The sequence below is a fragment of the Polistes fuscatus genome, unplaced genomic scaffold (genome assembly GCF_010416935.1).
Source record: "Polistes fuscatus isolate 324 unplaced genomic scaffold, CU_Pfus_HIC Scaffold27, whole genome shotgun sequence".
Classification (NCBI taxonomy): domain Eukaryota; kingdom Metazoa; phylum Arthropoda; class Insecta; order Hymenoptera; family Vespidae; genus Polistes; species Polistes fuscatus.
In genome coordinates, this window is record NW_025113104.1 from 1,294,071 (window position 1) to 1,308,236 (window position 14,166).

Genomic DNA, 14,166 nt, shown 5'->3' on the forward strand with positions numbered 1-14,166 from the left:
GGATGATGTTTTTAATCATCATACAAATATTTTGCAAGCATAATCGATTCATTCTAACACGCAACACGGCAACAGCGAAATCATGTTTGTTCAAAAATCATTATTTCCGTTAATCGTTCGTTAATTCGTTCGACCAATCGAAAATTGTTATAATTGCCATTAAAATATAATGGAATAATTATTGTCAGTACAACCTTGAACCCGCTATAAACGCAATATCATCAGCTTATTGCTAACAATACGATAAATAATTATCTTTTCTCATTCAAACCTTACGCATACCATTTCTAATCTCCACCCACCCCCCACTCCCACCCCTCGCACGCCGAATACAACCACCCAAATTCTCTGACAACAATTAAATACATTTATCACGTTCACAAGTATTGTAATAAACAAATTGTATATATTTATATATTATTAATCATTTTCATCAGACGCAAATTTACACTTATAGAATTATTGCAACGAAACGTACAATTAATGAAAATAAAATTGAATCAAATCAAATAAAATAAATGAAAAATATAATTAATTAATCTACTCGAGCACCTAATTTATATCTCGTCTTATCAATGACGACAACAATGACGACGACGACGACGACGACGACGACTATGCCAAGTTTCATTTAGTCAAAGCTTAATTTAAATAACGTTTCCTTTTTTTTTTTTAATTTTTTTTTCTTTCTTTTTTTATTTCTTTTTGTTTGTTTCTTTCGTTATTGATTTATTGATTTATTTATTTATTTATTTATGTATAAATGCATTCGACAAAGCGATTATCTCGTTTCTAGTGTGTGTGTGTGTGTGTGTGTGTTCTAATGCACACACACACACGAGAGAGAAGAAAAAATATAAATCACTAATTTATAATTAAAAAATATAGAAATAGAGACATCGAATACCACGCTTCACGAGTAGCAAAGCTTAGAAAATACGCACCGGTATATTATATATAATATAATATATATATATATAATATATATATATACAAGATGTCCCATAAAAAATTGATGATACGAAAGAGCATGGGATAGGGGAGGGGGATGATTTTACGTAGAAAAAAATAATTACTTTCGAATATTTCTAAAAACATTATCTTCTGTTTCTTAATATTTTGACAAGAAATTTTCAGTCTGACGAAATCTTTTAGGTTATTCTACTCGTGTGCTTATTGGACGAGACTGTTTCCAGGATTTTCATAAAATTATTCATAAAAATTTCATAAAAAAACCTCACATTGAATTCAAATCATTCAGTGATTCCCCTAAAACGATCCCTTCATTCAAAGATTTGTCTCCTCGTCAGAAAAAAACAAAACAAAACAGGAATTTCGTCAATTGTTCGGTCGGCAAATTTTCAAACTTTGATTATTCTCTTGAAAACATATAGCCTATGAATAAATATCATTCCGAATGTTGTTATATATTTTTCATTGTTCATTTTTCACGTAAAATCATCCCGCGTATCATTAATTACAAGACACCCTATATATATAATTTCTATAAATGCGGGAGCAGAAACGACGACAAATGTGGCGTTCCTAAAATCAAAATAAATGAACAAATGAAAGATGGCTATGTTAATTGAGTTTCTCATTCATTTGAGAGATCGATAGTCCGATTTATTATAGGATCTTGATGTGAGACGATTGGCTGCGAGTCAATTGAAAAAATCATCGTCGTCGAAGGGATCTTCCTCGCGTATGAAGATGTTAACAGATTCCGATTTCCTAATGTATTGATCGGATGGTCTACCTTTGTTGTTGCTGTTAGAGGTGACGTATTTGTTTTGCCTGGTATTTTTAAGGGGCAAGGTAGTGGTGCAACGTTCAGGTACGCTGTCCTCTAATTCTGATTTGAAGGTAAAGGCATCCTCGTCGTCGAACCTAAGATCACCGTTGAAGAAAGAATCTCGCGTATTGCTAGCTTCGGAAACGAAAGCAACACCAGCACCAGCACCACTGTCCATCGATCTGTGAGTATCTTTCGGTTCGGTAGGAATTTCTTCCGGCGTTGCTTTCAAATCTGACGATAATCTTCGTCTATCGGAAATGTCGCTGGTCGAGGAGACATTGGGGGAGGTCGTCAAATCATCCTCGAACAGGCTCGACCTTTTGCTGTAGTCTCGTTGGATTTCTCTTCTAGGAGGAGTAGCATCCTTGCTCGAGGATGATCGCGGCATCGTCATCGTCGTCGTCGTCATCGTCGTGGTCATCGTCGTCGTCGTTATCGAGGAAGGACTCAAAGGTGGTTCCCTTTTAGATTCGGCGATTTCCAGATGCACGCGTGGCTCGGTCGGGGTCAAGGATTCACCGGTGGCAGCAATTGGTGATTCGACTTGTTCGATGCTCTGAGCAAAATCATCCTCGAATGGACTCTGAGTTTTGGGTTGGACTTGTTGTCTACCACCTTTATGCCTAACGACGCGTTTGCGATGCAACGTTTCACTCTTAACATCCGGTCCCTCCGACCAATACGGTCTCTCCGGCCAACTGTCGTACTCCTGATCGCTACCCCAATAAATTTCGCGACTTCTCGATCTCTGGGATGGCCTCAAGTAAGGATCGGAATCATTGTCGCTGCATTCCGATCTGGATGTGCCAAATTTGTTCCTAGCTTCGGCGTATACCATCTCACCGTATTCGGTATTACGACCCTCGTTGGCACTGTTAGGCCTTTTCGGCCAATGCCTCTTCCTACCGGTGGTATTGTATCTACCCGATTCCTCGACGGTTCGTTCAGGTCCGTACTCCTCGTCCCACGTCCCGACATAATCGTGAGGCCTTTCCCTACTCTCCCGATAATAATAATAACTTTCCTTGGATGGATATTCACCGTCCGGTGGACTGCTACGCCTCCAAAATCTACCACCGAATTCCTCGTCCCATCGTCTTCTTTCGTACTTACGTCTGCTGGGCCATCTTTCGTCGTCCTCGTAACCAACGCTCTCCTCGCTGCCAAATCTGTCATCTTCGTTGAACAACAATGTCAACTTTCTCTCGGTATTTCTCCTGCGTTCCTCGTCGTAGAAAGCATCGTCCGGTATCCAATTCCATCGTTGCGATTTAGATCGGCATTTCCAAAATCTCGACATGTGATCGTGGGGCTCGTAGTGATCGTCGTTTTTCTTGTAAAATAATGTCGTGTGTGGACAAATCCTTGGGCCTTCCTCCCATTGATTTTTTTCATGCCAACGCTGAGACGACGGGTCCCGTGGCCTGTGAGCAACACTTTTGGCCCAGGGTCCGCGCGATTTCCTAACAGCTCTGCCGCGAAAACTACGATCTCTCTTATCCGATCTGTTGTCAACGGGTCCCGAAGCTTCCTCGTAAAAGGATCTCTCATCGAATTCGGCTGCATCGAATCTCGGATGTCTGACGAACCAAAATCTACCATCGACCCGTCCTCTGCCATTGCTTTCCTCGCTTTCTTCCTCGTCCTTCCATTCGTTATCGCTGTCCCCCGAGTGTCTATGAGCACCACTCGTAGAGGGTACAGGTTTAAAAGGTGGAATATCGCGATGAAAATCTTTGCCGTCGGGTGACCACGGCGACGTACCACCTACCGAACGTGCACCCTCGCAAGATGACCTGTCCGAACCGATCATGCTCGTTTCGAACTTAGCCCAATTACCGTCTTCCTTGTTAATAACCTCTTCCCGATTATCTTTACTTTCATCGGTAAACGGACAAAATACATCCTCGAATCCACCGGTGTTAGTTCCTTTGATCTCCTTAGCGGCAAGGTGCGTTCCCGTATTCAGCATTTTGATTTCCTCGAAAATATCCATCGCCGCGGCCTTCAAATCGTCGTCCTTTTTCTTAACCGTTGATTTTTTAGGACTCGTGGGTCCAGCCGTTGCCGCAGCCGCAGCTGCCGCTGCTGCTGCCGCTGCTGCCGCCGCCGCTGGTGGCAAACTATCCGAAAACAAACTCAACAATTCGGAGTCCGCCAAAGACGCGTGTATTTGTTTGCTCCTTCTTTCCGTCTCGACAAAGATTTCCCTTAGTGCCGCGTATCTGTCGTTGGACGTCGAGGTCGAGTACCTTTCCTCGGTTTTCTCGGTCACGGAAGATCTACCCGTGTCATCTGCACCCTCAATTACGACTTTATCCGAAAGACCATTAACTTCGCTACCCTTGTCCGATAATGTTTCGGATTTATCTTGACTACTACCTACCATCGTAGTATCCTCGATCATATCATCTTCCACGTCAACTTCGATATCCGCTTCGGTTTCTAATTCTACTTCTAAATCTATCTTCCTACTTGACTCTAAGTTGTTCATCGACACCTCGATAACGTCATCTTTGATCTCATCGATCTCTTCCATCGTCTCCGTCGGCTTATCACTTTCAATTTCGTTGCTTTCCTCTATATCTTCATCCCTAGTTTCATCTTTCATCAATTCCTCGTTACTCGGCGGCAATTTAACGGTCAAGTTGACCATTGCCACGATCGCTTCGGCTAATATCTCGTTTCGATTTTTATCCTCGGATTCTTTGGATTCCTCTTCCGGTTCTTTGCTCTCGGTATCGGTCATCGTTTCCTCGTCGTTCGTTTCCTCTTTAGATTCTTCCAACATTTGTTCCATTTCGAGTAATTCCCGGAATACGGCATACTTGTCGTACGTCGGTTCCTGTTCCTTCCTCATTGGTTCCTGATCGAAATTAGCTTTGAAAAGTGGCTCCCCGCTGACGAAACTGGTCTCCGCGATTTGACATGTACTGGTTTGTTTGGTCAACGGCAGTTGTTCTATTTTCGGTTGGACGACCGGTTTTTCTTCTCTCGGTTCTATCGTCGATGATTCTTTGCTCGAAAGATTTGCCAAACATTCGGTGAGTTGTTGTAAGGTTAAGCTTGTTAATTGTTGCACCGTCATACCAAGGCTGCTAGCTAATTCGTCTAAATTCGCGGAAGTTAATTGACTGAGCGTAATGTCCAATGATGGTTTAGGTTTTTTCGTTGTAACCGGTGCTGCACCGGTAAAGTACGTTGATAAATTCGTCGTTGGTATCATCGAACTGAACGAATCTTCGAATGCTGAAGTCGTCATGGTGGAAATCAAATCGGTTCTCGTAGACATTATTTGCGGGGGTGGACTAAAATTATCATCGAATTGACTCTTAGTATCTCTCGAGGGACTTTTCTTCCTTTCTTTGGTTCTCGTAGGTGATGGAGATGATTCCTCGCGTTCGACAATGAAATCATTATGATGAAAGTGAGTTTCTGTGGTATAGGGTGGTCTAGGTGGGGGTTTGATTGCACCTCTAGCGGTTTGTTTCTTCGGTGGCAAGGGTGGTGGATTGATCATAATACTACCGACGCCTCTCGGCGGGGGTTCAGGGACGAGATCTAATTCGGCACTAGAACTGGATAATCTGGAATTTGCATCGGAGGAACATGATCTCAATGGTGATGCTGGTGAATCGGTGGTAGCCGAAAAATCGACTGGAAATGATTTTTCAATGGATTGTGATTTGATGGTGGTGATGGTGGTGGTGGTGGTGCCGGTGCCACCACCTCCGCCGCCGCTGCCGCCACCGCTTAATTCTATATCGAATTCTCTTTTTCTAACCGATTGCAAATATTTCTTTGGGCTCGGTAATTTGACCAAGGTTTGAATCGATTCGTTCGAATCCTTGTCTAATTTACTACCAGTAACGCTTGCCATTCCTCCTCCAGCAACATTGGCTGCTGTATTCACCGAAGATACGGAAACAACCCCCCCGGAAAATGTACTCTTGGTAGGAGGCGTCTCTTCGGGCGGGAGGGACACTGACAACGGTTGATGATGAGTCGGCCTCGATAGAATATCTTTCTTTTGGGGCGAGTCAGCCTTCGGAAGGATGGACGACTGCATGGCCTCGTTCTCATCAAACCGATCGAAATTCGCGAAATTGCCCTCTTCGTGGCGATCACCTTCCTTCAAAGGTAAATCATTCTGTAATTTTATAGAGTCCGAAGTATCCGACCTTAGATTGAAATTCGTTGGAAACGTATCCGTCGAATTGGTCTTTACTAAATCTTTAAGCACCTTTTTTGGAGGATTTTTCAGATGTTGGAAGAAGTCTTTCTTATCGACGTAAGGCTTTATCAGACCAGTCCCTAGGGGATCCAGTTCCGTGAATACATCGATCTGGGGACTTTTCGCTTGGCTACTTCTCGGGGTTACGTTCAACGATGTCTGCAAAAATGAGTTCCAAATATTTCAAAAACACATATCTGTTATCGTATCGTATAATAATACTAATATTATTTGCTTTTTCTTCGCGAATGAGAATTATCAATCGATTACTCACTTCTTCTTGTTCTTTTTTCCCCGTAGCATTACTTTTCGTCAAGCTCGTTAATTCGCCATCGTTGAAGAGATTTTCCGTTTCTTTGTCGAACCAATGAATCGTATCTTGAGGAGGTGGTGTTTTGCTGTACAACGTTGTCGCAGGACTGGACGTTGCCGATGTTGTCGGGGCTGGAACGGTTTGCTGTCTTTCCAAATGGCCTCTTTTCGACGAGGATGGTGGTGGCGGTAAAATTGGTTGTACGGTATCTTTCAACTGTTTCAAATCAATTCAAATATACGATTCTCAAAATGATTACGAAATGTTCCCTTCATTTTTGTCTACATCAATTCATCGCAACGACAACAATTCAAATATAAATTACGTACTTTCATGTTAGCAAAAGAATCACCAAATGGATCGCTCTCGAATAGATCATCCGCTGCTGGTCCTGGTTGTTCCGGGGTTATTTTATCCATCTGATGTATTCCCTGTTGCAACGAGTTCAATTCGAATTGTAGATCCAACAAATCGGCAATGTCGCCACTTTGATTTTCGTTTTTCCTCTCGGTACTTTTCTCACTCTCGGAATTTGTAATTCGCGTTCGATGAAGCGACGAGGATTCGGTTCCCGCTGCACCCTGCGACGAAAAATTTTTACGTGTTTCATTCGTTTCTCGTTTCATTGATACACTTTCTTTCTAAAATCAAAATTAACAAACTATTTTGTCCAGTTCGTTTACCGATTTACGATGATAAAATCAGGAAGAACATTTCACAATTAATTAATAAACCCCCACCTCCCCCTAACCCCGAATAAATATCTAATTGCAAGTAAATATATTTTCAACTTACTTTTGTATCCGGTGCTGGTTCAACGAACATACCAGTCGGATGAAACTTTATGGCATTGATAGCATTCTGTTCGATCTGTTGTTTCGCTAATTCGATTTCCTTTTTCTTCAATTCGAACACAACTTGGAATAAATCTCTCATCGCAACAACCACCTGAAAAAGTAAACTACGATTGTCTCTTTCCGTTTCATATTTAAAAACGTGTAACAAGTCACGAAAAAAAAAAAAACAAAGACACCGATTTTCCCGTTAGAATTCGTCAAATTAAATGCAAAGAATAAAAAAAAAGATCATTCGACTTTATTATCAAAGTCAAATGATCAATCGTAAATAATAAATTAATTATTCTATCTTTTTCTTATAATTAATTGATCATTTATTTGATCTCACCACTTTCCCTCTTCTTTTAGTTCTTATTTACCTCTTCAATAAGCCCCTCTTAAATGTATCAATGGATCAAACGCGAGGATTTACTCACGAGAGAGGATTACCGAGTCGTTTACCAGTCGACCAAAGCAGAAATTAAACTTGGAAATTGAAGTAAGACCGACGCTGTTGAATTAATTCACCAGCTGTCACTCTTAACCGAAGTTACCAGCACAGCCTGCGTTTCATTTAATTATTTCCTATATAGGTGTTATCGAATTGTAACTTGCCACGTTTAAATTAAAACGAGTTATCTCTCTTTCTATGGGATCCACATATATCATAGATATATTTACATATATTTCTATGTGGTCAATTGCATTTATTCAATTGCATATATTCAATTGTATCAATCGTGATATTGTTTGCGAATGATTGATCTTGTTTATACTGTGCATTATTGGAAACTAACAATACTACAATCGATTTTCAAACGATCTATAAAATAATTATATTAAATATTAACAAATACAATGATGTGTTTTAAGTATTAAGTGTTATTGCATGTGACTCGTGATGTTATCCAAGTGTCATGCAAGTTGTTCGCTGCTATAAAAACATTCATTTTTTGTTTCTTACAAATATTTCGTTTGTCTGAATTGATATTTAGATAGCCCAAGCTTTTGGCAAGCAGTGTGGGAAACGATTAAAACGTATAAAATGCGATTAGGTTCGTGCGAATGAACAGAATAGTAGGTAGTTGTTAGGTAGCATGAAATTAGAGTTTCAAGAAGTTAGCTGGGAGGAAGGGGGTGGACGGGTGGGATAGGGGAGATCCCATTCGGAATGAACACAAAGTGGACCGTGGATAATCCGACAACGATCATCCCCCCCGTCGTTTATCGATAGGGCTCGACGAATAGGCAGAACCCAGAATGGCATAATACAATTATTTACATACGCCCCTGGAAATTACCGACACACTGGCGCTCCGATATATTGCTTTTCGGATTGGGCAAATATCATTTTTTATAGATAGATGGATCCCTTCTACTCTAAAGCAGATGCCCGCTGCGTATCGTTTTCCAAATTAAAACAAAAATTCTCCCCCACTGACTTTTTTTCTTAAACAACGTTTAGAAACAACGGCAACTGATCTTCCTCCGTTTTGCGTGCACGAATAATTCACGCATACATAGATTATTACTGCAGGTTTTAATCGAAGAATAAATCTAATCTTCGATCGGGAATACCTGACTCGCTGATTTGTCCGTTTTGATGCCGAAAAATCTGTGCCCAGTGTCCGGTGATCCAAATATGTAACCGAATGCTCTCGAATCGCTCATATCTTGAGCTATGAACGATATCTTGTGCACGGGATGATGGTACAAACATTCCTGCCAAAATAATAATCATTTATTACAAATTGAAATCATATTAAAGATGATAACAAGTAAATTAATTGACTAATGTTAGTTTATTTTCCAATCAACTCGAAATTATCAAACTAAGACATAGAATATATACAAACAAACAAACAACTTATCGTTATATAAAGATATGCTTGAAAAAATATTAGAACAAAAAGAAATTGATTGGAATAAAATGTTGGTCGACTTACGCTAGATTTTTCATCCCTCAAACGAAGCCCATCGATGCTGACCTGAACAACAATCCTTTGTTTATGTTCACCGGCAGCACGAATTGCCATTTTCAAATCCGCCAATGCTGCTTGACACATTCGATCACCACGTGCTTCCGATACTTCCAATATACCAATCAGCTTCGCTTTGAACGAAACACCATCCCCGAGGAACCGTGTTGGCTCGTTCTTAACTATACAAAAGGTTTTCAAATAAAGGGAACAACAATTTCTATATCGAATTAATAAACACGAATGTCGATTTATTCGGAAACAACAAAACATACACCCACAAATATACACAAACACACACAAACAACAAAGAACAAAATCAGCATTGTGAGAAAAGCACGAGTGCTGATAAATCAATTTTCATCTTCGTGGTCTCGTAAATCGCACGCAGTGCTAACCGAAGTGAAATCAAATTGATAAACAGGACATAGACAACCCCCTACGACGACGAATTTCAACTCACACGCATGATCAAACTTTACCCCGACATCCTCCTACTATCGTAGACAAATCTATCGTGTAAAACGAAATTGAACGGATGCGATCATCGAGATCGTGTTATCAAATTTAAAGCAATTGGGGGAGGTTTGAAAAGTGGAAAGAGTCTTGGGGGGGTGGAAGGGAGGAGCAGGGGGAGGGGGGACGAGTTAAGATCTAATTCTAATTCAAGCCATAAAAACGATATTAACGCGATATCGATTGCTTTTGAAAAACCTACTCGAGACACCCGATATATGAGTGGATTCTTTTTTTTTTTATTCTCCTCTTAAATACCCTTACGCAAGATACTTTAACAGCCACTTTTATCATTTTTCTCGCATACGATTCGACACTAATTATTTATTTATTTATTTATTTATTTATTATCGAAGTTTTTATTAGAACAAATAGATATATCAAAAGAAAAATAAAAATGCAATTAAGTCTCGTAAGTTAAATTTGAAAAATACTTGAATATATTTATATACACACACATACACACACACGTGTGTATTGGTACTCGTGAAAAATTCAAATAAAATATATCTAAGATACTCTAACGTTGTAATAATTGTTATGAAAGATTCGATAGACGTCATAGATCAAGTGCAAATCTCGCGCATCTGTCGTGGATTCGTTGAAAGGAAAGAGACGAGAACGAAGAATTATCGTTCGATTAAAGTTTTCTAAGTTTTTAAAAGGGACCGATGCAATTGCTTTCAATTGCTTCCTCCGACAAATTTCAAGTATCGACAGTTGGCGTTCTCCACTTCAAACGTACGAGTACGTACAAACAAATACGAGAATGGTAGTTCTCGATCATTTGAAAACTCCTTGAGAAAGGAACCCTGAGTTGGAGTGAAGAATTCACCTAAATATATTTACGATTCGTGCTAACATAAATCCTAGAATATTCTTTTTTTTTTCTAGATAATTTTCTCACAAATATTTTCCAATAAATTAATTGTAATTAATTATAGAATATTTTGAGCACATTTTGTCTCACGCACTCCCAATGATTGTCTAAAATTTTTAATAACGAAGTTTTTCAATAAATTATTGTACACGTTTAAAAGAAAAAAAGAAATGAAGAATTAATTGAAATCGTGTTTAGTTTGGGTAGTAGTTAAAAAAATCAGTAGTAAGATCGCGTGTTTGGTCCAACAAGGAATAAGTAGCGCCATCTCTGATTGGTCAGACTCAATCTAACATGCATGGCATATACGAAATAAGGGAGGTCGGTAATACGAAGACACACAATCGGTTTTCATGACGACGAGAAACACTACGATATTAAAAATATAAAATATGTAAACGATTAATTGAATTATTTTCTAATGTTATTATAAATCAAATAAGTAACCATATAGACAAGATATATATACTCTAATAGAAATAATAAATTATTCATTACCATGATAATATATATATATATATTAAATTACATGAGTAATAGTAGAAATGATAAATAATGATAGCAGATAGTCGATTTAACACTTTCTCTCTTTCCTTTTCACTCCTATTCGTTTTCTATCCACCTTCGTGCTAACATATAAAAGGAAAGAAGCCATATTTCGAGAGACACCCCTAACGAAAGATGTTACAAGGTGTTAACGCCGCAGTATCGTATTGCATACCCTTCGCAAACTCAAATGTCACAATAATCGAACTAAATTATTCCAATGATCTGCATAAAACAATACCCCTGACCCTTCTTCCAACAATATCTCTCTCCCCTCAGAAAAAAAAAAGAAAAATAGAAAAATAAGTGATAATAATCAATGACGTTCACAGCAAAAGACGAGAGAGATCAAACGTATTACACCCATTCGTACAATTGTAAAAGAATAATTTAGGCACACGTCAATTATTTTACTCACACTTGCACGGGCTGTTTTTCTTCCGTAAGGTCTGCATCGGTGGTTGATATAAGCCAATGGATATTAGTAGTAGATAAGGATAACAAGTATCAACCTTTCGTGGATGAATTTAATTCTTGTTAGAGTGTCAGAGAATTGATTAAAAATAATTAGAAGAAGTAGAAGAAGAAGAAGAGGAAGAAAATTCGTCGATCCTTTCTCGACGCACCTTCGCCGTTGTCACTTTTGAGGACAGGATACTCGGCACGGACACATGTTCGCACACTATCTCCCTCCCTCCCTCACCCTCTGCAGCCTACAGCCCCTCTCCTTCACCTCCTCTCTTTCTATCAAACTCAATCTCAATTCTGGCTTCTATTTCTTTTCCTTCACGCACGCTTGTAAGCTCGCACTCCTCGCATTATCTCTCCTTTCACCCCCTTTGCACTTTCTCACCCTCTCTCTTGGTCCTCCCCCTCCTCACCCCCACCACCGCCGCCTCCACCTTTTTTACGTTGCTTCCTCTGCGCGTACGTGTTTGTACCCGTGTGTATGTGTGTGTGTGTGTGTATCTTTTCTACGGTTCCGTTTGGCGACACCGAAAGAAGGGGGCGCGCGCGCGCGCAAACACACGCACGCACGGGCTTCTCCTCCCTTTCTTTCTCTTTCTTATTCTTCAACCCCTCCCACCCACCACCACCCCTTTTCTCTTTTCTACACAAAATAATAAAAAGAGAGATGAGATTGGCGCGTTGTTTCCTTCTATTCCCACCCCCCCCACCACCACCACCACCACACCTCTCTCTCTCTCTCTCTCTCTTTCTCTCTCTCTGTTTTACCGTTCGCACTCTTTCGTCACTTCGAATATAGTCCCGATACATTTATTCTCATCCCTTCCATGTTAACTTGACTTCAGTTCACTTATACACGCGCACACGCACACGCACACGCAAACAAGGTTGAACGAATAAAAAAATGAATCGGATCGCGGTGAATCCTAACGTGGAAATATCGAAAATGGCGTTTATCAATTGGTATAATTTTTGTTCGTGTGCGCGTGTGTGTGTGTGTGTGTGGTTTATATTTTTTCCGAGGGCGTGTTACTCGCGTGAGAGAGTAAAATTGTGCAGAGGAAATGACAGCTGGCTGCTGCTACTACCGGCACACGGGTCTCCTCTCCTCGACCACATAGCTTCTCCTCTTATTGATCAATAATACACCGTCTAGTAGTAGTAGTAGTAGTAGTTGTAGTAATGTAGTAGTTGTAGTAGTACGCGCCGTCGTCGTTTCGTGGCTGGCTTTCACGCACGTTTTTTTTATTAATATTATTTTCAATTTACTGTTACTGTACTGTTACCACGAAACAGTGGCCAGCCACCCACCCTCTATTGGGGTGTATAACATATTCTTCTATTATATAATGTTCAGTTTTTTTTGGCTATAATATGAAGATATTTCAAGAGCTGAAAAGTATGATTTTTAAAAAATACGAGAGGAAGAAAAGTGTACCACTTTTTCGCACATCATGTGATCCACAATTGAAATTTTTAATAGGATCTGTTTTTTTTTTTAAGATAATTAAGATATGATTTGTAATAATTAAATTTAAAAATGCAGTACGTTGCTTTTTGCGTGTTGATAATCCACTCGGTGTTGTACGATTATCCTCCCAGTGTCAGGAAACTTTTCAAAGTACTCAGATATCATAGGAATTTGATATTTTTTCAAGCTATTCTCATTGTATAAGGTGGAACTGTAACAGGCAATATAGAACACGAATGAAATACATCAAAGTATTTTATATATGTGTTACTGCGAAAGAGCGACAGATTTTTTGTTGAAAAATATTTGAACAAGGAGAACGAATATCCCGGCTAGGTGCGCGCGTCGTTTTGTCATGGGGTCAAAACTTTCAATAGAGATGAGATAACCAACTAAGAAATGTAGTTCCTCGGCTGGATAAAAAGATGGCGCTTAGAGGGATAACAATATACAAATTTGTTTTATTTAAATTATAACAAATTAAAGAAAATAAAGTTTAGATTAATTGGAGCAATAGTTTGTTGTTTTGCTTATTCGACAATCGTTGTTTTATAATATAATCCGAAAGAAATCAAATGTTGTTATCGTTTAATTATAATTTTTTATTTATTTTATTTTTTTTTTTATTATAATATATATTTTTTAGTATAAAAAGAAAAGAATACAATTTATAAAGTCTGTAAGAAATAATCGAATTATTTATCGCATTATTATTTGGGGCACGTAGTATTTCAAAAAGAAATTCAAGATGGCGTTGAACAATATCGCACGCCGAGTTCAAACGAGTAAGAAAAATTGTCAATCTTTCGTTCAAATGGAAAAAATGCATTCGCATTAAAAATCTAATCAAAGATAGATATCTATGTTGTTGCCTCATAAATCCAAACTATTGCGTTTGTCACTTGACATTACGACAACACAACATTAACCTTTAAACTTATCAATATCTATAAATATTAAATACGACTTCTCTGAGAGAAAATTCCAGAGAAATGATGTTCGCATAATTCGAATGATACGATAAGCGCATAATATAATCGCAAAATATATGAATCGAGCTAATTATAAATTACAAAAAAACCTTAAGCAAAAAGAAATTGTCGGAATATTAAAAAATATCCGAAA

The 14,166-nt window shown here is 39.0% G+C and overlaps 1 protein-coding gene across 3 annotated transcripts; it reads right to left on the reverse strand.

Moving 5' to 3' along the window:
- Positions 1 to 730: 730 nt before the first annotated feature.
- On the reverse strand, positions 731 to 12,003 carry LOC122518989 (protein disabled). Of its 3 annotated transcripts, none has more exons than XM_043638137.1 (8): positions 11,521 to 12,003; positions 9,128 to 9,342; positions 8,760 to 8,903; positions 7,141 to 7,293; positions 6,675 to 6,926; positions 6,307 to 6,561; positions 6,042 to 6,191; positions 731 to 5,930 (listed from the first exon to the last, which is right to left on the reverse strand). In XM_043638137.1, the coding sequence occupies exons 1-8, from the start codon at positions 11,555 to 11,557 to the stop codon at positions 1,665 to 1,667; spliced, it is 5,472 nt and encodes a 1,823-aa protein (XP_043494072.1). In that variant the 5' UTR covers positions 11,558 to 12,003; the 3' UTR covers positions 731 to 1,664. The 3 variants fall into 3 exon arrangements, with proteins under 3 accessions (XP_043494072.1, XP_043494071.1, XP_043494070.1); XM_043638136.1 differs by having other exon boundaries at positions 731 to 5,948; XM_043638135.1 differs by having other exon boundaries at positions 731 to 6,191.
- Between the last annotated feature and the right edge of the window lie 2,163 nt (positions 12,004 to 14,166).

Coding starts and splice junctions, on each gene's coding strand:
- LOC122518989 (XM_043638135.1), bottom strand. CDS start 11,557: ATGCAGACCTTACGGAAGAAAAACAGCCCGTGCAAGT. Junction 6,562..6,674: donor ATTCTTTTGCTAACATGAAA/GTACGTAATTTA, acceptor GATTTGAAACAG/TTGAAAGATACCGTACAACC. Junction 6,192..6,306: donor GGAAAAAAGAACAAGAAGAA/GTGAGTAATCGA, acceptor TCATTTTTGCAG/ACATCGTTGAACGTAACCCC.